Source organism: Paralichthys olivaceus, chromosome 11, assembly GCF_024713975.1.
Source record: "Paralichthys olivaceus isolate ysfri-2021 chromosome 11, ASM2471397v2, whole genome shotgun sequence".
NCBI lineage: Eukaryota > Metazoa > Chordata > Actinopteri > Pleuronectiformes > Paralichthyidae > Paralichthys > Paralichthys olivaceus.
The window spans coordinates 16,989,679-17,014,494 of record NC_091103.1 but is presented as its reverse complement, the minus strand read 5'-3'; the positions used below and the strand labels follow the sequence as shown (position 1 = coordinate 17,014,494).

The 24,816-nt window shown below is 41.9% G+C and overlaps 1 protein-coding gene across 2 annotated transcripts in view; it reads right to left on the bottom strand.

Moving 5' to 3' along the window:
- Positions 1-9: 9 nt before the first annotated feature.
- The window catches only part of sipa1l3 (signal-induced proliferation-associated 1 like 3), a 68,370-nt gene continuing 43,563 nt past the window's right edge, over positions 10-24,816 (bottom strand). For both annotated transcript variants that reach the window (XM_069534328.1, XM_069534329.1), the window contains exons 6-24: positions 22,547-22,735; positions 21,907-22,081; positions 20,600-20,703; positions 18,874-19,031; positions 18,197-18,779; positions 16,894-16,992; positions 16,600-16,775; positions 12,912-13,163; positions 12,595-12,777; positions 12,038-12,162; positions 10,953-11,068; positions 10,412-10,857; positions 8,026-8,256; positions 7,176-7,338; positions 6,895-7,069; positions 6,529-6,678; positions 5,528-5,654; positions 5,098-5,179; positions 10-4,481 (exon numbers count right to left, since the gene is read on the bottom strand). In XM_069534328.1, coding sequence (XP_069390429.1) covers positions 4,287-4,481; positions 5,098-5,179; positions 5,528-5,654; positions 6,529-6,678; positions 6,895-7,069; positions 7,176-7,338; positions 8,026-8,256; positions 10,412-10,857; positions 10,953-11,068; positions 12,038-12,162; positions 12,595-12,777; positions 12,912-13,163; positions 16,600-16,775; positions 16,894-16,992; positions 18,197-18,779; positions 18,874-19,031; positions 20,600-20,703; positions 21,907-22,081; positions 22,547-22,735 — 3,729 coding nt within the window. In that variant the 3' untranslated portion in view covers positions 10-4,286. The remainder of the gene's footprint in view (positions 4,482-5,097; positions 5,180-5,527; positions 5,655-6,528; positions 6,679-6,894; positions 7,070-7,175; positions 7,339-8,025; positions 8,257-10,411; positions 10,858-10,952; positions 11,069-12,037; positions 12,163-12,594; positions 12,778-12,911; positions 13,164-16,599; positions 16,776-16,893; positions 16,993-18,196; positions 18,780-18,873; positions 19,032-20,599; positions 20,704-21,906; positions 22,082-22,546; positions 22,736-24,816) is intronic.

The following is a 24,816-nucleotide window of genomic DNA, read 5'->3' as shown; positions in this document are numbered from 1 at the left end:
CAAATGATCTGATCGTTATTTTTTTAATATATTTTTTATAAAATAATGAAAACATAATTTACACTTTTAAATGTACAAGTCATTATTACAACCCAAAGAAAACGATGAACAAACTTGGTCTGTGCGTCGTGTGCTGCTGCCACACTCGGGACGCACGAGAAGAAAAGACGTCAGAAAAAACCCCAGAAGAATCATACGAATCAACTTTGTACAGGAATCGGAAGTAAAACGTCAAAATAAAAACACACAGTACCCTCTCATCTTCACTCACACTGTCGTCTGGGACAGTGGCCAACGTGTTAAAAAATAAATTATCAAAATATTTAACATCTAAAAACAAATGTAGGTATACAATATTAACCATTAACCTTAATAATGCATCATTGATTTGTTCAACAGTTTGTGTTGTGTATGCTATAAATAGCTTAAAATTATACAGAACATGAACAAAATGTATATATATATGTATGTATAAAAAGAAACCTTGCCCCTTTTCCATAAGCAAAGTAAAGATTAAGACTAAACTCACAGGGACACCTGCGAAGCTGCGTGAGAAAGGAGGAACAGGAGTGTCAACGTCAAACCTGAAACTGTAATAAACAGGAGTTTTCTGAGGAGTGAACCACATCACTTAGATTGTTAATGACTAAATAATTATATATGAATGTTACTGGTATCAAAGGTACTTAGATGAAAACTCTTGACGAGCTGGTGACACTGAAGCAGTATCTTGTTTTTTCGTTTGTTTGCAGGATCATGCAAAAACTGAACAGATTTTTTTGTTATTTGGTGGCAGCTGGGCCAAAGAAACATTCATTATTCATTGAAGAGGATTTTTTTCATTATTTTAACATTGCGAGACCGAGTGTTTTTGATATTTTCTTGAATTTATCAGGAAATCAAAAAAATCTGGTTTATCCATGGGATTGATTTCTATGAGTGTGTGAAAAGTGATGCAGCTTGATTGAGTTTAAAGAGACAGTCGGCCTTTGCAGAGGTCGGCTTCTGTGAGAGAGACAGGAGAAAAACTAGCATGAGCCTCAATAGAGCTCACACCTCCTGTCCCCATTGTTTTCATCAATACTCACACGATTCTCAGAGAAATCAACAACAATGTTGAAAAAGGCCCCATGTCACAAGGTTAAAGAAAGAGAAAAATAAGTAATCCTGGGCCTGCCCCCTGATCTGGCTTCTTCCCTGACCCACGCCACAATCTTCCACCAAGTTTCGTAAACAGTAGTTTTTGTGTAATGCTGCTAACTCACAGACAAACATATAAAAACTTCCTCTGTGGACGTAATGACAGGTTTCTGTCGAGTTTACAGTCAACTTGCTCCCTTTAGTGTCAGTGAAAGAAAAGTATTGAGAATGAGTGGGGGGGGGGGGGGGTAAACAGATAAAAATGCATATGTCATTTGTAGATATTGTCATAAACATAATGTGAAATCTGTTGAGAAACATTTTGTATTTTGCCGTTTTAAACAAATCCAGCAAATTAATTACAACCTTGATTTACCTACAATGAACCAATACCCTGAAATATTAAAGGGTCTCACAGTACATCACATCACCTGCCCCTCACTGATGGTGTAGCGTCATTGTTAACAGCATATTGAGAAACCTGAGCAAGTTGGAAAAACAAACAGATCCAGTCAGACCAGGGAGGAAAAATGTGACTGTTCATCTGGGCTGAGAGTTCAGAACAGTTTCATCAGTCAATGAATGAAGTGAGAGGGGAAGAGAAGTTTCATCCTCTGCAGGGATGTGTTATCCATTCAGTACCAGCACACATCAACACAAACACACACACATCAACACACATTCACACACACACAGTTCTGTATGAAAAATAGATATAGTAGACAATATCATTAAGCCAGCTCGCTGTATAAATAAGTGTCTTGTGTTCAGAACACGTGGATGAATCCTCTCATACACACACTGGTTCTGATATGAAGGATCGTCAGTGTTGTCCAGTGAGGTTCCATGTACAGTAAATGTTTTTCTATCTACACACATGACGAGTGACGTCGCTTCAAGTGTCTTCTGATGAAGCTTTTCTGACATACACACAGGGCACATCGCAGCAGATCACAACACACACACTAGCGTTCAGCTGGAAACAAGCCAGCAGATGTCCATGTTTTTTGGAACGATAACCTTTATCTGTTTGGCTGCAGGCCCGATCTTCTCACACACACACACACACACACACGACGCAGTTACAGGAAGAGTTCAGACATTTTGACAAATACACTTATTTGTTTTCTTTAGTTTAACGATTGATGCCACTTTTTGGTTATCAAGGTTTTTGTCAACACAAATACTTTGTTACGACTCAGCTAAATGTCAACATGATACACATGTTTTCAACGGGACCTTCCAAGGATACTATTTCTCTGAAATATCCAGTGATGGTAAACATCCATGAACCTTCTTATAAAACACAGCAAAAAGTTGAGAGCTTCATCCAGAACTTCATCAAGTTTTCTACTTAATAATGTAGTGACACTTTCCAGTATTTATTCTGTTCACAGCATGAACAGAAACTAACAGCAGCAAATTCAGCAAACTTTAAATTCCAAAATGTACAAATACAGGATTAATGATGGGGCTTAAATTGTATCCCACAGCATAACTTAACAAAAAGATTATTGTATTTGTTTGCGAACACATAACATTTCAATAACTTATTAAACTGATATTAAAAGGTTCAGTGTGTTAGATGTAGGTGAAAGAAATTTTCGGCAGAAATTGAATCTACAATAATCCTAGAGATGTTGTCACTGGTGTGTTTCATCTAAATTGTATGAATTGTTGTTTTCCTTTATATCTAAAACTTTATATTAACATGGAGGGGGGTCCTCTCTGTGGAGGCCGCCATGTTTTTTTACTGTCGTCCAAACTGGACAAACTAAAACCTTTTGAGTTTTCATGACAACTGAAGTTCACCACAGGTTCTCTTTCATGTTTGAGATGAGGTGTATTCCGCTGCAACATGAAACTTCACCTCTAGATGTCACTAAATCCTACACACTGAACAAAGATTTAACAAAATCCACCAATAAGCATTTCTAGTGCTCCCCTATTCACATCTAGTTTGTTTTTATAAATACAGTGAGGATGCCATGATTAGTCACAGCTATTTAAAACCAAATATATGATACAAGTTTATGTTGCTTAAATCACATAATTCTGTGTAACACCAGTTGCTAGGCAACCAGGCCTGACTTAAGTGATAGTGGCATCAATCTTTTTTATCTGCAAGAAAGAAAAGAAGTGTATTGTTTTAAACAAGAGAAAAAAAGTCTTAAAGTGTTGGCTAAAAGTTCTGGGGTTAAAATAATGATCCAGTACGTTGAGATCTGAGATGATGCGGCACTACTGGAGATTCTAAACAACGCACTTCATCAGGGACATGATGCAGGTATCACAGAGTTTCTGACATCGACCAATCACACTCACTCCACACGCTGATGGCTTGTTTCACATGTGGGCCACGGTTCATCCACGTAAACAGAGGAAAGAACAATTCTGTGGCCCACAAGTTTCATTTTACAGTAAACTGGTTTGTTCATTAATCAGTTGTTCTTTAACAGACCATCACACACACAGACACACACACACCGAAGGGTAATAAAACAAATCAAGACTTTAGCACAAACATTGATGTGCAGTAATGCTTCAGAATATTCACTGTACCATCAGTCTCTGTCACTCTCACACACACACACCTCTTTAGTACAACCGTTATGCAATATCAGTAAAATATAGATAATATTGATACATGATAATTGTACCACACAGGCATCTATCTACAGTACCATGTCTGTAGAGCTTCCATTACTAATAGTGCATTCTGGGAGATGCAGTCTGTAATGAGTCTTTTTTGGCTGATTCGCTGCAGGAACAGTATTAGGCCTCTCCAGGTGATGTAGTGTTCTCAAAAACAGTCAGGTTCTCCTCTCCTCATCACTCCTCCGGCAAAGTAGCAGACTCTATATTGTATATTTATACATATATAGAAAGTATATAAGACTTTGACTTCAGTTTATAAAAATAAACAGGCTCAGAGAAAAGAGAGGGAGGGTCTCGCTCTGTGAGACTTTCTGGGAGTGTTGTGTTTTAAAAATAGTCTTTTCCTGACCCTCTCTGGTTTAAGGCAGTCCAGTGGAAGCTGAGTGAGGCAACTGACCTCCGCCTCCTGAAAGAATCTTCCTCCCACACTTGCCCCCCCTCAGGCCTGAATCACACTGGTCTTCTTCTTCTTCATCTGCAGCTCTTGATCACTGCCTCTTTGAGTCAGTGTCGTGCATTAAGGAGTGAGCCCCGTGGTCACTTCCTGTGTTGTTGGTGTTGGTGAAAAACTTGCTGAACTTGCGCAGCTGCTCGCTGGCCGTCTGACTCTCCTCCTGCAAACGCTGGTTGTTCACTCTCAGGTTGGCCATCTCTGCGAGCAGGACGACTTTATCCTTCTTCTCCTGGTGGTAGAAAAGAGGAAAAAGAATGAGGAGTGGAGAAAAGAGGAATGATTTCTCAGTTCAGTGCGACTGGAACGTTTTATCAGTTTTATCAAAAGTAGGACATTTGGGGAAATATTTACTAATAACGTTTAAATGCTAAATACTAAATTGCTAAACATTAAGCTATTAAGATAATTATATAAAGATGGATGATGCGTCTCCACTTCCTCCTGTTAAAGCTAATATATCCTATCCTAAGGGTGACAGCATTTTATGTTTTGGACGTCATTTGGAGCCAGAATCTCAACAGTAGTGATTGTGGAATGTAGCTTCAGCATCGAGGTTCTGCTGATACATACATTTGACCAATAAAAAGTCCGTTTCAGCTGTCAATCATGATGTTTCACCCTGTTTTTATAGCATCAAAAAGCTAAATAAAACCAAAGAATCAAAACATCAGTATGATAAGAACTTCCTATGGTTCTATGGTGAAGGTTAAGATGACTTCATCTTGAATGGTTTGAACACACTCATCAGAAAAAAGATTATTTAATACGGTGTGACATAGTTAATGTAGTTAAGTGTTAAGTCCTGGGTTAAAAGCCTCCTGGATGAAAAATATTAAGGTTCTCACTCTCTCCAGATCGTTATTCAGCTGTTTCAACATGACCTCCAGGTGGTAGAGCCGACCAGACAACTCGTTGGGTGCCTCTTCACTGTGAAAACACACACACACAAACAGATGTAGGTGATAAAGGATGGTAGGATTTGCTGATTTTGGGTGTGTGTGGATTTATCATTGTGTATCTGCTTCAAGTAAAAAAAAATGATGGAGTCAACTCTCTCTCTGTAAACATACAAGCTCACACACAAACAACTGTTTACTCTGGTGAGAATACACAGAGTATATAATGCTATCTCAGCAACCTACCACAGGGTGGCAGTAGTGACTAAGTAAACAATCACCTGGAGCTACAACAAAGCCATGAATATTTGGTGGGGTTGAATTTCTGTAGTAAGAGAGAGCAGAGCTTGCTTGGTGTTTGTCAGGGAAGCTGACGTACCTGCTGAAGGTTGGTGTGGTCCGTGGCGTCTGAGGAGTTTGGAACTGAACAGGACTTATGACTGGTGTCATGTCAGGACCTCCGACCTGTGGCTCAGTCAGTGAGAAGAGGGAAACCGCTCTTTGTGCTGCAATAGAGACACATGATCCGACTTTAAATACACTGCATTAATGAGTCTTTTCACCAAAGTGTCCCTGGAGATACAAGACACTGTTGCACCTGAACACAGCAGCGGGTTGGGCAGTGGATAAAAGTGTTTGTCTCTGTGGAAGCAGAGGACAAGAGGGACAGCAGAGATCTGGATTCGGGAACAAGGTGTAGATGAATACACAGATCTCTCAGTCTACCTTTCCCAGGAGTGTCGTGTGACAGAGACACAGTGAAACCAGTTGACCCCAAACATCCAGACAATACATCTCACAACCACCAGGAAGTTTAGGATTTAATACTGCTTTTTTAAATCTTGCACTAAAACAAAGTTATACTTTTGTGAAAATTTGATTTCTCAAGCATTTAACTGACTAATGGTTGACATGACTTTGATATGATGGCTGTTAATTCAAAGCAGTTGTAATGTGTGTAAATATAAAGACTTTCAGCTAATTTATTCACATCCAAACCTGCACAGTCACCAGCATTTGTTTCTGATTGGTTCTTATCGATCACGATGCAACTACCAGCTGTCAATGCAAAAAATCGTAAAGAAAGAGTTCCACCTCATCGTTGCTCTGAGAAAATGAATCTCTCATCCTACTTTTCACCATCTTTCATAGATTTTCTGTAACCAAGCAACAAGCTGCAGTGTAGACAATCTGCTTCCTGTTTATACTGGCATGCACATTCCCAATGAAAATGAATGGTCACATGATGTGAGATTTTTTTTAGGTGTGGATGGATATTACTTGTTTTAAAATGCCATTTTAATATGAAAGTATATTAGTATGGATGAAGCCTGAGTCCTTACTTGAACAACTGTAACCCTGAAGTGTCTCCTTACTCACCTTCGTAGGCTTTAGCAGCGCTGACCAGGCTGGACCACTCAAGTCCACAGGCAGTGTCAGGGAGAGGCATCAACCCAGGATCGAGCCTCCTCAGGGGGGGAACTTTGTCCCTGACTTCTGTGAGAGACAGTTCAGATGCAGACAGAGGCACTGGGGAGAGATGAGGAGAAGAGCTGCAGTAAGTAAACAAACCTCTGCAGGAAACAACAGCATCTACAAGGCTTAGTAGGGAAACAAATACCTTGTACATCACAACCATAAAAAGAGTGCTTTCAACTACTACCATTAGGCAGCTGGTAAAGTCAACACAGCAGTGGTGGCAGTGAAGTTTTTACCACCAGCCTAAAGACAACATTATAAACTGACCCTTCTTGCTCTGCAGGTGGTTGGAGGAGACGGCGTGTCTGCGAGTGGGCAGCGTGCAGGTGAAAAGTAAATCAGTCGGAGTCGTTTGGTTCTCAGAGTTGGCAAAGCTGGCCTCTCTGCGGCCGCTGCACAGTGACTCGTCTGAAAATGTGCGCTGCAAAGTTCGTCTGGGAGACTACAGGGAGAAAAACCACAGGGATCAGATCTGTGCACGTTCTTGAAGGTACAACTGTAAACTGAAGAGTGAAGTGAGGGTGCACAAGCGTCAGTGTCTTCCTCACTGGATCTCTCTGTGGCATCTCTCCCGGGTTGTCCATGATGATCAGTTTCTTCAGGTCGTCCTCGATGGTGCTCTTGTATGTCCGCCGTGGAGAGCGCAGGTCCCTCAGGGATGCTCGGAGTCGAGGTTGTCCAAACACGTTCTTTGAATTTGCGTCCACCTGCCTGGAAACACAAGACATGAGCGTGAAGAAAACAAATTATAGTATGTATGTATGTTCTTTGTCGTCATTTTTGTGTGTCTCCTCACATTAATAGAAACTATTTACATCTCCAGCCCCTTTACAGTTGAGGGAGATCATATTTACTTATCTATAACTACATTGACAATGGTTTCAATCCTCTGCTCATGACTCCGCCAACAGGTCACATTTCAGCAGCAGTTCTGATATTTTCATTCTTTGCTGTGACTCTTTTTTACTGGAACAAAAAGTCTGTATGTATTTGAATGTATTTGTACATTTTTGTACACAAAATTATTGTATCTCTTTCTTTAATATTCTTCTGTATTTTCATTCATTTATTTAGATTTTATACTGATGGACGTACGATTAATAATACAAATTATAATGTAAAATATTGTAAAGGGATGAGGGGGAGTTGTTATGAGGTCAAAGGTTTATCCCATATATCACATATATACATAGATCTTCAATTCTGGTAAAACTGTCAGCCTGTTCTTTCCACTTGTGATGAAAGATGTTTTAGCTGCAGATGACTGAGACAGTTTAAAGTTGTTGTCAGCTCGGTTAACCCAGGTACTTAAAAACCAAACCCCACTAAGTGAATGAGGATAATATTTTTGTCCAGAGAGTGCAGCACTATATCAGTTTTAAACCCTCCATCTCTTACTTCTTGCTGTTGCTGCTGTCGGAGCTGGATGCCACAGTCGTGTTTGACGGCGATGGACTGTTGTCTTCGTTCTGCCAGGCGGTTTGTCGGCTCTTTCCATATAAGGCTTTGGGGGCAGAGCTGGACAGAGAGATGGAGCTCAGCTGAGCGGAGGTGGGCGTCGCTGTAGCGGCTCGGACAGGCCGTGCTTTTTCCGCTGTCGGAGTCTTGTAGCCCTGCGGCGTGTAGGCCCTGAGAGGAGGGACAGGACACACAGACGTACATGTGATAAATGCATCATAATGATCAACAGCACAGTCCAACAGGAATCCTGTTAACACTCACTGATACACATGACAGAGGGTCAACAGCTACTTGGTGTAAACAAGTAGGTTTGGTTTCAGAAGTGAATGAGACAAATGAAGGGGGAAAAAAATAGGTCCAATAAAAATTATAATAATGTTGATTATGGTGTCCATATAATAAGTTTTACAACAAAAATCGCATCACTTTAGTTTCCTTTACTGGCTATTTTCTGGTTATATATGAGTGTAATGAGTTTCCATATTTGGTATTGGATCTGCTTGTCCAACCCTGTTTACATACAATAATATTTTTAGTCATATTATCTTAACAGCCTGTCACAGATGGTGCACGGTGCACCATGATGCAAGGTGCATTAACTTAATTGAAAATAGATTTAGATCACAGGAAGAACAAACCAACATTACGATTTATCATTTTTCCTCAAATGAAAATACTGCTTTTTTTTACCCTTTTGCTGGATGATGTCAAAAAGACCTGTCTATTAGCAGTATTTTCCAGCCTTTTGAGACAATGATTAAAATAGCAATAATCCAGGAATCGTAATCATGCAATGAGTATGAGTTGTGGAAGATCCTGTGTCAAATACAGATACAATAAACATGTAAAATAAAGAAAACAGTAAAAGCATAAAAGCCCAACGTGTGTTCCCTCTGTGTGGCAGTTTATTTATCCTGACACATTTTCTATCCTCCTCTTCACTGATCAGGCGATTGAGACAGAGGATGACGGAGACTTCAATAAAATTCAAGGTGGTGGCATCCATTTAGTATATACACAGTAGATACTATATTGCTGTCTGCTTTTACAACTTTATTGACAACTACTGTAAACAGCACGAGCGTTATGACCGATTACTGCTGTCATTTATCTAGTGTTTTCATGATGCTGCATGAAGGATCAGGGCCTGAAACGTCTTTTATCCACTGAACCAAACCTTCAGCACTGTAAAAACCAGCTGATTATCAACTCTCTGAAAACATCCACATTATTCAACGGACATTTATCAGATGATATTATTCAGCAGCTAACTACTAACCAAAATAAACTGTACACCTTACAACTAGTGTTGCACGACTTATGATATATAAAAATATTAGGGATACAAATATTTATACAAAAGTACAATAAACCATTTTACCAGTATTTTTACTTAATGTATTAATAAATGCCATATTTCCTTAGAGTAATAATGATGTATGACAGCTGGGAAGTGTGTGTGTGTGTATGTGTGTGTGTGTGTAGCACTCCACTTCCTTCTACTCCCTGCAGGCGTAGTGGGCGTGCCAACCATTTTTTATTTTCATGGTGACAAGACAAGAGGTGTGGCTTTAAGCACTCCTGCCATCCGTCCACGACTTGTCGACAAAGCAGATGCGAAAATATGGCATCCTTTCTCTTACAGCGCTGAGTAATAGATAGTAAAAGATTTCTAAAACCTATGAAGTCAGAGAGAACCAACACTTCAAACCTAGAATAAAGCACCTCGACTTGCTGACTAAGACAGGTTGCAAATGTGACAACATAATGACATCACGCCCTCAAATTGTTTTTCATATCTGCATCATGTTGTATGCTGATGATCCGGCACATCCCAGACACAGACTGCAGCATCAGACTCAGTGGCACTCTGCATTAATCCAACACAGAGAGGTGGAAGCGAGTATGTGTGCGTGTGTGAGATTAATGGCTCTGTATGCGTTAATGATGTGTGTTTGCAGTGACAAGTCCACGAGCAGAGGAAATCTCATGATGACCTGTATGTTTCATGAGGATTAGGCTGCTGTAATCCCTCATGTTCCTTTAAGATGCATTTTCACATATCATAATTTTACCATGGTGATCTGCTGCTGATACATAACTGCTGCTTGGTGGCTCATTCGCTTAAAACCTTAAGAAAACTTGTCACTACCAAGAACAACCCTTCTCCATTAAGCTAAGCAGCATTGAAGTGAAAGATTCATAAAGCACCACATATATGGGATAAATCTGCCGATTCTTATATGAAGGTGGATGTTAGTTAATATTCACTTCATAAAAAACGCCATAAAAAATACATCTCGTCAGTGAGTTGGTCTCTTACCTGGGTTTGAAAGCATCCATCTTATCAGCACTGGAGCCAGGAGGCGGGAATGTCCTCGTTCGGTACCCTTTATTCTGATTGGCTTCAGCGGCGATGGGTGAAGACTCTCGTCTCCTTGCTTCTCCCCCGCCGCTGCTCCTTCCCACAGAGAGCTCCTGAATGCCGACGTAAGTCGTGGAGCAGTGCACGGGCTTGTGGGGCTGGTTGTTGGACATGTTTCCGTGGCGGTTGTTGCCGTAGTGGGTCGAGGCGTCAATCCCGCTGTCGTTGGACCCTCCCTTGTTGAGAAGGTCAGGGTCGGGGTCTGCCAGGTCGCCAAGGCATCCCCCGCCTCCTCCTCGGTCGCCTCCAGGACCTCCGTCGAACCAGCGCTCGTCGCTGTGGCTGCTGGAGGCGTTACTGGACAGAGTGTTGCTGCTGGAGTGACTGGAGTACTGAGTCTCGCCCTGCAGAGGATACGAGGACCAAAGTCAGACGGACAAATAATGAGGCAGAGAAGGTGACAGATTAATAAATGAGATGAGGTGAAGACAAGTCTGACCTTCGAGTGTCTGTTTGGAGAGTCTTTCCCTGGGATGTCCTGTCTGGGGATTCTCCTCTGCCCCGCTCCACCACCTGGTCCCCGGGACGCTGACACCGGAACATGCCAGAGGGGTTCTAGGTAGAAAACACAAACAGACACAGGATTAAAGCAAATTACATTGAACCCCCATGGTCGGCAAAGAAGATGAAATACTTATATCACATTTAAACAACGACCTCCCCCCACACACTCAATCACATTCAGTTATCTTTGCTCTACTCTCTGATACACACAAGAAACCAGTGTGTAGTTAGAGACAAGTCTAATTAATATACAACTTCGTCAGACATGCCAAATATTAATGTGGCAACCTTCAGACTAATTTGAGCTCATGTATCTGTCCCTCTTAAAGGAGTTTAACATTGAAAACAATGTGGGTCGCTCTTAGCGATGAACCTACACAGAATTATCACCTAAACTTGTAACTCTGTTAGGCTTAACAGAGGCTTTAAAGTGAGTTTCAGCTCACTGGTCAACTGTCTGGACCTTAACCTTACTGTTATGGTTCACTGTCTCATTGTGTTTGTTTCTGGCTGCAGCAGTTTATGACAAAGCTCTAAAATCCTCTGTACACAACCTGCTCAGCATGAAATATCAAACAGTCACAGCAATGAGAAGATAAATTATACATTTCCATCAGGAGCTGTTAGAGACCAAAAAAGAAAAAGTGAATATATGACTCACATTCATAGCAAGACCAGTTATGTTTATGCAGAAACATAACTGTTGAATTGCTAACAACTCTGTTCCCAAATGGCCCCAGAAAAAACAGCAACAGCGGCTGTTTACTCTTTTTTTGCTCTTCATCAACTCCTGAGGGAAACAGCTGGCTCTGAAGCTGCTAAATGACACTATGTGAGTGAATAAAAAACAGTCTAGTCTCCAAAACCATGAACTGAAATACTTTATTGTAGAGATAATTCCTTGTTACTATAAAAAAAATATTGATTATTGCTGTTTTAAAGTAATGTAGCAAATACACAACTAGTATATTAGATATAAGAATGTGGGGCCTGTAATCTATATTAAAAAAGGTGATGAACCTGTTTTGCAGCGCTCCATGGTGCTTTCCTGACTGGTGAAGCCTGAGGAAGACTCCCCACTGGAGTTGATGTCCACGCTGAGGTGGGGCTCATAGGGCAGCAGGTGGCGCTGTCCTGTTCCATATCTACATTGACATGTCACATAAAGAGGGAGGTTATGTTGTTAATAAACACATCCATTCTAACGTCTCTAAATCTTGTTTTTCATAACATAGACTATTCAAAAGCACATCACACACACATAACTAAACCGGAAAATCTACAGTTCGAGTGGTGGTTGTAAAAAACATGTTCCTCTTGTTAGACGAGATGTTATCAGCCTCCACACTGTGAGGAAGAGCCGCCCACACAACAGATCCATCCTCATGGAGACAGTGAGTTCTTACACATCTAACTGCAGACCTGAATATGCAACATTTTTCAGCTGGTCTTCTGAACAAATGTAATCCGCCTCGAGCGCAGTAAACAGTTGTTATGAGTAACACCGTTAACGTTAGTTCAGGATCAGAAGGAGTGATGGAGCAGAGCTCGGAGGACAAAACACCACACAAACACACCTGTCGGGTGAATGTTTGTAGCGCACAAATGGGCCCGGTGTGATTCCAGGTGGCCCCATTGTGGAGAGGCCGACCAGGCCTGAGGAGGGTGAGGAGAAGCTGGCTGAGGGGTTTCTGTAGGGCAGGACTCTGTCGCCTCCTGCAGGGGACAGAGTGTAGTGGTTCTCTGGGTAGCTCACTGGCCTGGGGGACACAGAGAGGGTGGCCGTTAACCAGGAGAAAAACATGTAATCTTTGATACTTATCCTTGTGTTATTTTTAATTTCATCTGATATTATCTATGCTTGTACTTAATTGTTTATGAGTTCTATTCTGACCTCTTGGAGTTGAGGTGCTGCGGCTCTCTGTAAGGAACAGGCATCAGGGTCTTGTGTGAGCGGGGCAGTGGAGGCGGCGGGGGGCCCATGGGGGCCCAGCGCTGCGGGTTCGGGGCACTGTGGAGCCCCGGAGGGATGGGTGGGCTGTCCCATCGCCATGTCGAACGAGGGGAGGGTCGGTAACCTGCTGCCAGAGGCTCAGGTTCTGACTTCTGCTCCATGGTCTTCATCTCGTACTCCTCAGTGCAGCCCCTGAAGAGACACAGAGCAAAAAAAGACCTTCAGCACAACAAGTAAATTCAAAGCTTTACTCTGAAATATCATCCCCTCCCAAACTGCTATTTTGTCTTCATCCATAGTGTTTGATCCTGAGCTGGGGGTCAGTGAAAAGCAATGATGAGAACAGCTGCCTCGTCTCTGCAGAGCATAGCTGCTGTTCAACCAGAAATGTGGCTTCAGCGAGTAAAAGCTGCTCAATACATTTCCTAAGAAAGACTCCACATGATCATCCTCTCATAACACACTGAGTGGATGCTCAGACACACACGCAGACAGGTAACAGAGCACACTAATGAGCTCCCCTGACACTGACGGGGGGAGAGAGGGGGAAGGAGAAACTGATTATTAGCACGTCAGGAGTCCATCTTGCCTGCTGTGATACTGAGGTCAAGTGTGTGTGTGCACATTCAACGTGATAGCACGCTAATCTCTTCAAAGAGATTCTCACTCAAGGTCTGAGTATAAGCGGAAGATTCACACAAGCCTGCATAAGGTTACAGTCACGGCAATTCAAACTCAAACTCAGATCAAGTGTTTATTCTCAACAATCAAAAACCAGTATCTAACAAAAGTTGCTAAATCAGAATAAAACGGACATGTACCATTCAAGCTTCAGAGTCAGAGTTACAAAAATAAATGATGATTAGAGGAAAACAGCCCTCGGATGAAGATAAGCTGCCATTTATTCTCATCAATTATGAAATTACTGCGAGAGCTTCCAGCTGGAGGGGTGGTCATCTTTATTTATCAGCTGAGAACACAAACACAACCATCAGATAAAGATGTTCTGCATCTCATAGTATCCACCGGATCTTCTACAGATCATTATTATTTTATTCACACAGCCTGGTACAGGAGAGCAGGAGGCATTAAATATGCACAGATGATGTATTTAAGATGAGAGAAACGCCGAGAGGGAGCGGGAGGAAGAGGTGAGGGTAGAAAAATGGTGTCAAAGTAAAATTTACAGAGTGGTGGGACAAATATGGGATAAAGATAGCTTAAAGAGAAACAAACAAAACAGCAAAGACCTAAATATTCTGTAGATTATTTTTTCAATTCATTGATTAATCAAATTCTGACAACTTAACAAATTTTGCTGAGCTGACGAGGATGTCTTCAAACTTCAAACAAAGAAGATATGCAACTATTATAATAATATATCACTGAAACGCTTAATTGAATTTATAGTTGCAGATTATTTTTCTGTCGATTGATTAATCATCTAATCAATTCAGCTCTTTGCATCACTTGAGGGATGTAAACAGAACAAGGATACACACCCATTACATACCACACACACACACAAATTTACCCAGCTGATTACAAATAACAGTGTGTGTAACAGTCACACTCTATTTAGAAACACTAATTAAAGCACATGAAAACAACGCATGATCAGGACATTGTAATCGATTAAGAAATACTACACTCAATAAATATCCACACTGTTACATAGTAGTAGTACCAGCTTTGAACACAGACAGACACAAACACAGACAGACAGACAGACAGACAGACACACACACACACACACACACACACACAGAGAGAGAGAGCACAAACCTTAGAGTGAGCAGAATCTACATCTGATGACTTGCAGTGCTTCTTCCATCACACTGGCTGAGGTGACACAGCTGGGGCTCCCCACCACACACATACACACTCTTACACACACTCGCATGGCCGTCATCATCTCATCTTCTCCACTATATCCTTCTATCTTGGTTTGCACAGCCGAGCGACAAGGAAGGATACTTACAACTCCCCTTTCTCTCTCTCTTTCTCTCTCTCTTTCTCTCTTCCACCCACTTCTCTTACTCTCGGTAGTGTTGAGACACGTCGTCCTCACAGTGCGCTCAACTAAAAACACTCAACCCTGCCGTTCACTCTCTCTCTCTCTCTCTCTAAACCTCCCTCTCTTCCACCCTTTTCATTCGCACAGGGCATGCATTTTTAATTAATCACTTCCACTCATATATATTTATTTATTTTTTGTGGTCTCTCTCTCTCGCTCTCTCTTTTTCCCTTCTGCAGATTCCAGGCCTTAATCTCATGCAATCTGCTTGCCTGGCACATAGAGAGAAAGGGGGGGGTGAAATGCAAGACTCTAATTATCAGCTGCTCCAATGCCACGGCAGTGTGTGTGTGTGTGTGTGTGTGTGTGTGTGTGTGTGTGTGTGTGTGTGTGTGTGTGTGTGTGTGTGTGTGTGTGTGTCAGAGGGATTTAACTGAGTGCAATTAAGCTGCCTCCAACGTTAAAGAAATCGAACCACAATACGATCACACAGCCACGATCACTGTATTTAGGAGCCCTGGTCCTCCGTCAGAAACAAACACACACACACTGTGGTTATTTCTTCACCTCTGACTGTTCTCCAACACCACATCAGAGTCTCATAAGACCTTGTTATTCTGTCTATGTGGAGGCCTTATGAGTAGATGAAAGGTTGGAAAAAATGGTGACAGCGAGGGAAAGAAATAGACTGTGGGAGGGGAAGATACATGACGACGTGACAAGAAATCTAGATGAAAAATCTGCCAAAGAACGGCACATTTTTTTCAATTCACGATGAACAAATGCTTCATTCTTTTTAGTCTCTACGCTTCGTTTTGCTGATATCCTCTTGAACCACACTTCTCGTTCTTTCTCTCCATTTGCTAGCTTCCTCTTTTCACACACTCCCACACGAAATCCTCTCAGAACATTGGAGTCTGGCCACTATCTCACCCATGCTTTTGTGTGTTGGAGTGAAGAGCATCCCGTTCTCACTCTTGCTCACTCTTGTCCTTGCACTACTGCTCGCTAACGCTCAGCACCCTACCTCAGCTGTCAGCCACTGCCCCAACATAAACATCAGTTTAGGTTATAGAAATATTAAGGTGCTTTCAGAAGTGCATTTAACTCGGAACATTTTCCTGAGAATTTCCAGAGGGGCTGTATGTGAGAATGCAAATGTCTTGAGTCAGTCTGGAACTTTTCTCACCAGCTCCCTAGAGAAATATCCAAGTAGGTGTGTTGATGACGTTTCCAACACACAACCAACCAAAACAGAAGGAATACAAACATCTAAGGATGAAAAAGAGGTGCAATATATGTGGCAGAAGTCAACGAAGATGTCAACTTGGAAAGACAAGATTAATGAGCTATTGGTGATAATGGCGGATGCTGGTCTCAATGTGCTGGAAACATAACATGTGATTTTCACAGTAAAAAAAAATGCATACATCATCTCCTTGCTCCTCTATGTTATACCCAGGCACCACCCATCACCTGAATGTTCCAGACATGTTCCTGTTGTTAGGAATGTGTGTGACCTGCACAATCTCCTGCTGCATTCTTTATATGTAAAAGACATACTCTGGAAAGTGTCCTGACCCAATTTTAAACATTCAGCGGTGAACGCACCTGCGAGGTCCCCCCTTTTCGTATGGAGGGATGATAACCACTTTGACGGTGACTGACGTTCTGAGCAGGTCGATCATCTGTTCGTGAGTCAACGTCACTGCGGCCACCTTGCAGATCTCCACCAACCGACTGCCCTGCCTCAGTCCCGCCTGCCAGGCAAAGCCGTATTCCTCCACCTGCAGGACAAAACCACAAACAAAGTCCTCAAACACGCCAGTTATGTCCTGCCAAGATTCATCACAAACAAGTATTTCAGTATGAGATCTGGTGTGGCAGATGGTCATCTGATGGTACCTCAGCCACAGTGCCGTCCAAGCGAACATGGAAGCCCAGTTGTCCCAGTCCATTTCTTCTCAGAGTCATATCCACCGTCTCGCATCCAACAGTCAACGACTGGACAAAAAGATGAAACATTTTAAACATTTACACTATGAATCTTGTTCTTATATTTGCAATAAAACGGGTCTGCAGGTATCTTAAAAAGGAAACATGATAACACTGTCTAAAAGAAGCAACATCACCTGAAACTATATCAACCAGCTCTTGGTGTTTATCAGTCTGTATGTATTTGACATGTTCAGAGAGATTAAATATAAAAATAACTTTTTAATATTTTGTTTTCTGTTGGATTATCTCAAAGCTCACAGTCCAGGAAATCTAATTTTCCCAGCATTTAATTCAACAAAATGTTCAGGGATTATCACAATATGAAATGATGTTCATCATTAGGTGATTGCACAGCTTCATTGTAAAAGTGAGTTACATGGTTGCAGAGAGTACCTGTTAATTATATGATGCTTAGAAGCATTTAATATAACTGAAATACCCATTGTTCTCAAAAGGAACCCCATTCTTCATGTACAGTAGTTGTGGTCATTATTTCTCCTGCAGTGTTGATGTTGTTTTCCCTCAGTCTTTGAGTTTACAGTCTTACAAAAAGCCCTCAGGGAATGAAAAACAATACGGACAGTGGAAATCCCCTGAGCTCAGTACTTCAAAGCAGATAAAACAGAGCTCAGATTTGACACAGCCTTGAAATGAAAACAATTCCAACAAGTTTTAAGATAAAACAAAAATAATCACATACTATTAATCTCAGTGACCTGACAATGTGTAATTAAGGACTTAAAGTGAAATGAAGACAAACGCTCTGTGGGACTAAAATGTGAGTTTTGATACCCGACTTCTAAAGGATCTCTGCGGAGGTTTTGATCACTGTAGCTCTGTAGGGCAATAATTACATAAGTGGGTGCGCACTTTGTTTGCACTGTGCACAATCAAAAACAGGTATATGCATGTGTGGGACAATTAGTGGCAGTAGCAGAAAAAAAATGTATAAGGAAGACTAGAATTACTGCAGGTGTATGACCACTGAAGTCTAATCACAAGGCCACCTTGTTACTTGATCTTTGACCTCTGCAAATCTAATCGGTTCATCAAGTCAAACCGAACCAAATTCCCTCAACATGCTTTTGAGATACTGTGTTCACACATATGAAACAAACTTTTTGCCTAAAACCAAGAGATCCTCATCTCTGGTCTGGTCTGACAGTCGCCATCCTTAACACTTGAACTCAAACGAGCTCTGAACTCTCACCTTTAACCTCTGCACCATTTCTCTGATGTCCTGCGCACAGCCCTCCGGTACCCGCACAGCGATGTGGTCTCCTCTGCCATAGAAGATCTTAAGTGTCAGACGCTCCGGCGTCCAGCCGATCACATCCGCACAGAAACAGTTAAACACCACCTCTTTGGTGGAACAGTCTGTCAGGAGGACGTATTCAGCCGACAAACCCAGGGCACAGGGCAGCTCCGTCGCACCTCCGCTGAAGTCCTGGGCCTGGGCCCTCCAGGCCACGGCCCCTGTGGCTCCCAGCTCGGCTCCTTCTCGCGGCTTCGACCGCTCACGTTTTTTAGATGCAAGCGAGATAAGGTTATTAAGTTTCCCAGCTGAGTCAAGTGGTGTGCTGCTGATGTAGTTCTCAGCCAGGTCACGCATGTACTCCTGTCGCGTTCTTGTCGCCATGGTGTGGAACTTCTCTGACTTGTGCGCTGCATTTTCTGCATTGATAACTTTGGCTAGAAGGAAGTTACGGAAGGTTTCTGGGTCACGGAAGGTGACACTGTTGGGAATGGATGGGCCAAACGGGGGCACATCCTTCATCCTTGTCACAGCAACACTGAAAGACAAGTGAAGAGAGAGATGATTTACAGTGTGACACAATATTTTCTTTTATCATGTGGACATGTGCTGGTTCTGTTCTTATCGTTTACCTGTAACAGGTGTTTTCAGAGCATGGGTTGTGCACACGCACGATAACGAAGACGTGCTGGAAGTGTGAACGGATATTCTGAGGGGTGAATGGCAACGCTCCTGGCTCCTGAAAGATTATGGTGACGATGTCGTTACCTATGTGCCTCTTCCTCAGGAGCTGAGGAGTAGAGGAGAGAGAGGGAGAGGAGAGCAGAGATATAATTAATAAAATGATCAAACATAATCGGCTCTGACTCTAATGACTCATGAAACGATAAAAGATTGAGATGCTCACTACACTAGACACCAAACAACAGCTCTTTATGTCATTTGTTTTTTGGACTGTGTGTGGGCTATTTGTGTCTGTGCGTGTGCTGGTTAGTCCGTCTCTCTGTTCGTGTAGGAAACATGGCTCACAGTCCAGCCTGTGTTTGTGCTGAAACTCTTGCCAATCCTCTCTTCATCTGCAGAGGGAAGTGTGAAAGTACCAATTATGTAATCCAGCCCACTGTTTGGCCACAGATACACAGATTCTCCAGCATGGAGCCATGGGAGCATCCTCACACGTACTCAGGCTGCCGATCGGAAATGTCTGATAGTTGTGCTTGATGCAGTTGTATGCATACATGAGCTATGAATGTTAGAATTAACCATCTGAAGCAAAGAAGTTTGGTTTAATTTATAATTTGGAACTTTTATCGGAACCATGACTATTTTGTATTTTTGTACCGTACAAAATACACAGAAATAGACTCAACAGTTAAACAGCAAATTTTGGCATTGGTCATACAATCTGTATTTCTACTTTGCCACAGATCTCTCTGTTCCTGCATTGTAGCTGAGGTTTAATGTCAGATGCTGCCACCTAGAGGTTCATCTGAGGATGTGGCCGTCTTTGCTGCTGCAGTTAATGTCATTTATAAAATTTAAAAGTTGATTTATTAAATGTCCAAACCTTTTAGAAGCTGCAACCCTTAAATTCTTTTGTTTATTAATTTTTTAGAAGTTTTTTAGAAGTTTAACAAGATATTAATGAAAATGGTTGGTTTTAACTAAGAAGCAATACACTGCTGTGTGTATGGTAATATGTAAGTATACACTTCCAGTTTCTAAGATTAATTTATGATATTTTGAATTGTTTGAGGAAGAACAAATTACTTCTGTTTTCCAGCGATGAGAAGACACGTTACAAAGTGTGAACACGCTAATCCCAAGCACCCAGAGCTCTGGCTCATGTCTGAGCACATGCGTCCATCTGAGTGAGCCTCTCACGCAAAACACTTATGCAAACTATTAAAAATACTAACACGCAAAATCTTAAACAAAGGTCACTTGCGCACACAGCCCAAATTGCAAACACACAACACCCAGGAGAATGTGTGGGCAGGCAGAAAAAATAAAAGAGGGAGAACATAAAGGAACAAGTCACTACAGAACCCCACCCAGCTCTGATCCACTTAAAGAATGAGAGGGCAAATGAAAGTGCCAGTGAATAGGAGAGGAGACACAGAGGATAAAGACTATAAAAACAGAAAAGAGACTCCAAATGAAGAAGGTGAAACAAGTCACAAGTTTCCACTTCACAAATCCTTCCTGGGGAAGAGGCTTTAACTAACACACATGTACAGAGCTTGAAAGGCTTTGGGAGACAAAGGGTAGTCGTGGGTTTTAGCAGAACATGTCCGTGTTTGACGCAGCTCCAGGTGACGCTGCTGTATTTAGGTCAGGGTGCTCATAAGCTCTTACCTGCTGTGGGTTGTTGGGCATATACGGCAGCATGGTGGACACGTGGAACATGACCTCATAGCCCTGGTAGGTGGTGTACAGGGAGTGGGTGCCCGTGGAGTCCGCTGGAAGGAGGAGGAGAGATATTTTAATTTCACGGCAGAAGTTTGCAACTACAGATTCACAGTGTGATGTGTGAAATCACATTCACAGGGATCATGAGGGCTCACAGACTGTCACTCTGGGGTTATGACACTTGGCCCGTCTTGTTCCTCACAGCTTTATTCAGACATGACAGGGGCATTACTGAAACGTCTCACTGCTGGAGAGGAGCTGGGAACATTGTCTCTTTTCTCAAAGGCTGCATCAGTAAGGGATATAAAAATGTGCTCTGGCGTTAAAGACTGGATTTACTACTTTTCCTGCTTCGCTCAAGTTAACATCTTCCTAGATTTCTTATACATTTCCTTAATGAACATAAGGAGGGAGTTCTATCACTATTGTCACAGTAGGAGCTGTTTCGTTTGTTTTTTATTTCTCTTATGCTCTGCACTGCGAGGGAAACTAAATCATTTTCATAGACTGATATGATGTGAGATGAATCTCCTACACAACATAAAATTGCTAATTCACAATGTTTCATAGTTTATTGAACTGATTTCATGTTACAGATAAATGTATTACCTACGCTTTGGAGGTTATGTTTTCACCCCTGTCTGTTTGTTAGTTGGTTTTTATTTGTATTTTTAGCAAGATTACACAAAAACTACTGGATGGATTATCACAAAACTACAATTAGGAATCCATTAAACTTTGGTGCAAGATCCAGGATTTTTAAACTTTCTTCAACATTTTTTTTTTTTTGACGTTTTCAACACATTAAGGGGACTGGTATCTATTAGTGTGTGCAATTTGGTGCCGCTTGATTAAATTTAATGGGATTACTGGGCTATAGCACTGATGAGTTCCATTCCAGTAGCAGTGGTATTAATAATAACAAAAAAGATGTGCATACTTGACTTTGTGCTGCTCTGGCTGGACATAATGTGTTGTTCACAGTGTTAGTAACTTGTTCTGTTGCCATGAATTTACCAAGATATAAAACTGTCAACACATTTGAGTGTGGATATCCGACCCGAGCTCGGTCCAGACAGATGCAGCCAAAAACTTTGAAATGGTACTCGTGTTCAGGTCAGAATGCCTGACGGATTGGTTAATGCCCAGTGAGTTTTCTCTCAGGCTCAGTTGGATTCGGACCCAAAATCGTGGCCCTGACTCACACTCTACATCACATGTACAAAAAGAGGTGCAAGTCTGAAAGTGCTTACTCTTTGTGTCGAGCTGAGCGGCGTATTTGGTGAACCCTTTTAAAAGCACCTGCTCCCCCAGCAGCTCCAGGAAGGCAGAGAACGCAGGTGACGCCTCCTCGTTGTTGTACATCTCTTCCTCTGTGCTCTGGCCTGCGCGGCACAGCAGAACTCCAACCTTGTGCTTCTGACTTAACTACAATGCAGAGGAGAGATAACGCTAGCGTTAGAAACACACTCACACAACCCTACCAGAAACATCTGGAAAAGAAAAACTGAAAAAGGAAAGAAAACGTATAACTCTAATTTACTGTTTACACACGCACGCACGCACACACACACATACACACACACAGAGGACGGTTTCATTGTTGTATAAACCATTTGCACATACAACAAAAGGCCTGCTGCTGGCAAAACACCTACACTTTACACGTCACCCTCTGTAAAAATAAAATGTGAGATAATATGGACATTTATAGTCGTACACTGAAACACACCACGCCCTGCTGTACACAGCTTCTTTCTGTTACTGACTGAGCAGGTAAACTTCCTGTATTTGTGCAGAGGACAATTTGAACGGAGGTATCATTGCTGCTGGGAGTTTTATTGCACAAGACTGAAAATACAATCCAAATACAGTCACAGACCGTTAACTCACCCCCTGTTCATCCAGCTTTAGGAGCTGCTCTGTGACTTTGGGTGTGCTGAGAGCCAGTTTCAAACAGGACACGCTGAGCTCGGGAACCACCTGCTCCAGGACCTCTTTGAGCGGCAGACCCCGCACGGTGCCGTGTCTTCCCGTAGACGCCACTGCATCCTCTAAAATGGAGCCTCGCAGGGTCACCAACTGTAGATAGGAAAAGTACAAAAGGAGTGTAAAACTGAGGATATTCAGGTTTTAAAAGTATACATGTTTCAAATCACCAGAATTAATCTCAAGAGATGAATTCATTTTCGGCTAACTCCATAATGTTGATTTAAACCCTGAGTACGAAACAATATATATAACATCTACATGTATAGAACTGTCTATGTCTGAGTATTACTGGTGTAGGATAGTTGTATTGGTCCTGGTTTTCCTTCACAGAAAGGTCAAGGGTCAGACTGAGCTACTGTACAAGACCACAGGTAATATGAAGGACTAACATTACTCATAATAGTAACCCACTGCCCTGAAGCCACAGAGTACACGCACACAGTGAACGTGGTGTGTGTATGTGTGTGTGTTTTAAGTCCGGCAATATTGTGTGTTAATATTCTGCTCAGCATTGTGCTGCCTCAGTGTGCTGCTCCCTGGTGAGGGGAAATTGACCTGCTTCAAAACAGTAAGACTATAATAACCTCAGATACCACCCCCCCACACACACACGCACGCACGCACGCAAACAACACACACACAAAGAGGTTCATTAAAGATGCATGGCAGACTCTGGAGCTGGCAGGGGCCGTAGAGACAGTTGAATCTAAGAGACTTGGGGTCTACCACAGAGAAATGAAACCTGATTGACACACAGCAGAATTTATGGAGCTATCTTTCTACTCGTCAGCGGAGTGGGCAGTGTGCTGAGTGTGAGCGTTATGTGTGGCGCAGGGGGAGAGAGGGGGGGGGGTCGCTCCACCTTGCTGTATTAGCACCGCTGCACAGAATTTAGAAGACAGACTTAAGGGGGTGGATATTTGAGAGAGGCTGTGGCTTGAGAGCGAAAGAATAGTCTGCAATCAATCTCTCTTTTTCTGTGTGGGAACAGTAGGCCTGGGTGAACTGCTGGTGTCTGTTAACTGAGCTCTGTGTACTTAGACGGCAGAGGGGCTCCATTGTTGTACCAGGGCTAAGTGATGTGGCCAGGCAGCCATGTAATCCAGCTAAAGACAACACCTCAACAGAAACACAGAGGAACACGCTCAGACAAAGACAGTGAGAACACAATGAACATAGGCAGACTTCTCTGTTTGTCTCAGTGACCTTGATAATGCCCGACAGGTGTTTATATAATACATATTGAGCAGATTAAACCAACAGATGTGAGACCTCTGTGACCCAGTTTACAAAGTCTTCACTATAAACGTCCAACAACAAAAAAAAAAGACTGACTAGGGCTGAAACATTTAGTCGATTTATCTGCAAATATCTCAAGATAAAAACCAAAGTTCCAGCTTCTCAAAGATTAATATTTGCCCATTTTCTTGCTTTTCTAGGAAAGAGAAATGATATTGTTGGAGTTTTAAAATGTTGGCAAAACAAAAGTATCAATTTTTAAGACACTGGGAAACTGGAACATTTTTAAAACATATCAAATTATCAACTACACCACACGTCCTCTATGAACACTTAAAGCAAATGGAATGTATTTTAAATTGCCTGCATGTAAAACAAACAGTTGGAAGTTTGGTTTTGTTCCAAAGACCATTACAGTTGTGAACAGCAAGAGTACACAGTGATAAAAGCACTTAATTCTAACCTCTGCTATTTTTGAAACATTATATGTGCCTTTGTGGTGCTGGACTTTGTTGGCCATCTATGGACTCATTCTTTTGTATTTTGAAGTTTGATTTTGTTTTTGGATTTTTATTATTTGTTCAGGCGAGTTATCTACTGGTTAACTCTGTGTGTTTCCCTGCCTCAAAATGCAACTTGAGGTACAAATAAAGTATCTTGAATTTAATTCCTTTCTTTTTTCTGAAACTTTACAGACAAAACAATTAATCAAGAACAAAACTATAAATTAATTAATAATAGAATGGCCCTTTGATTTTAATAGTTTTTAATAAAAAATTTAAACAAAGAAAGAAAAAATATACTATGTTGGATGCTCTGGAAGCTGAGTCAGCCAGTCGGGAATCTTGATAACTAATCATCTGCCCAATCATTGACTACATTGGTATTTGATCCATGAAAGTGGTGGGAGCGCTCCCAGTGTTTGGTTTGGC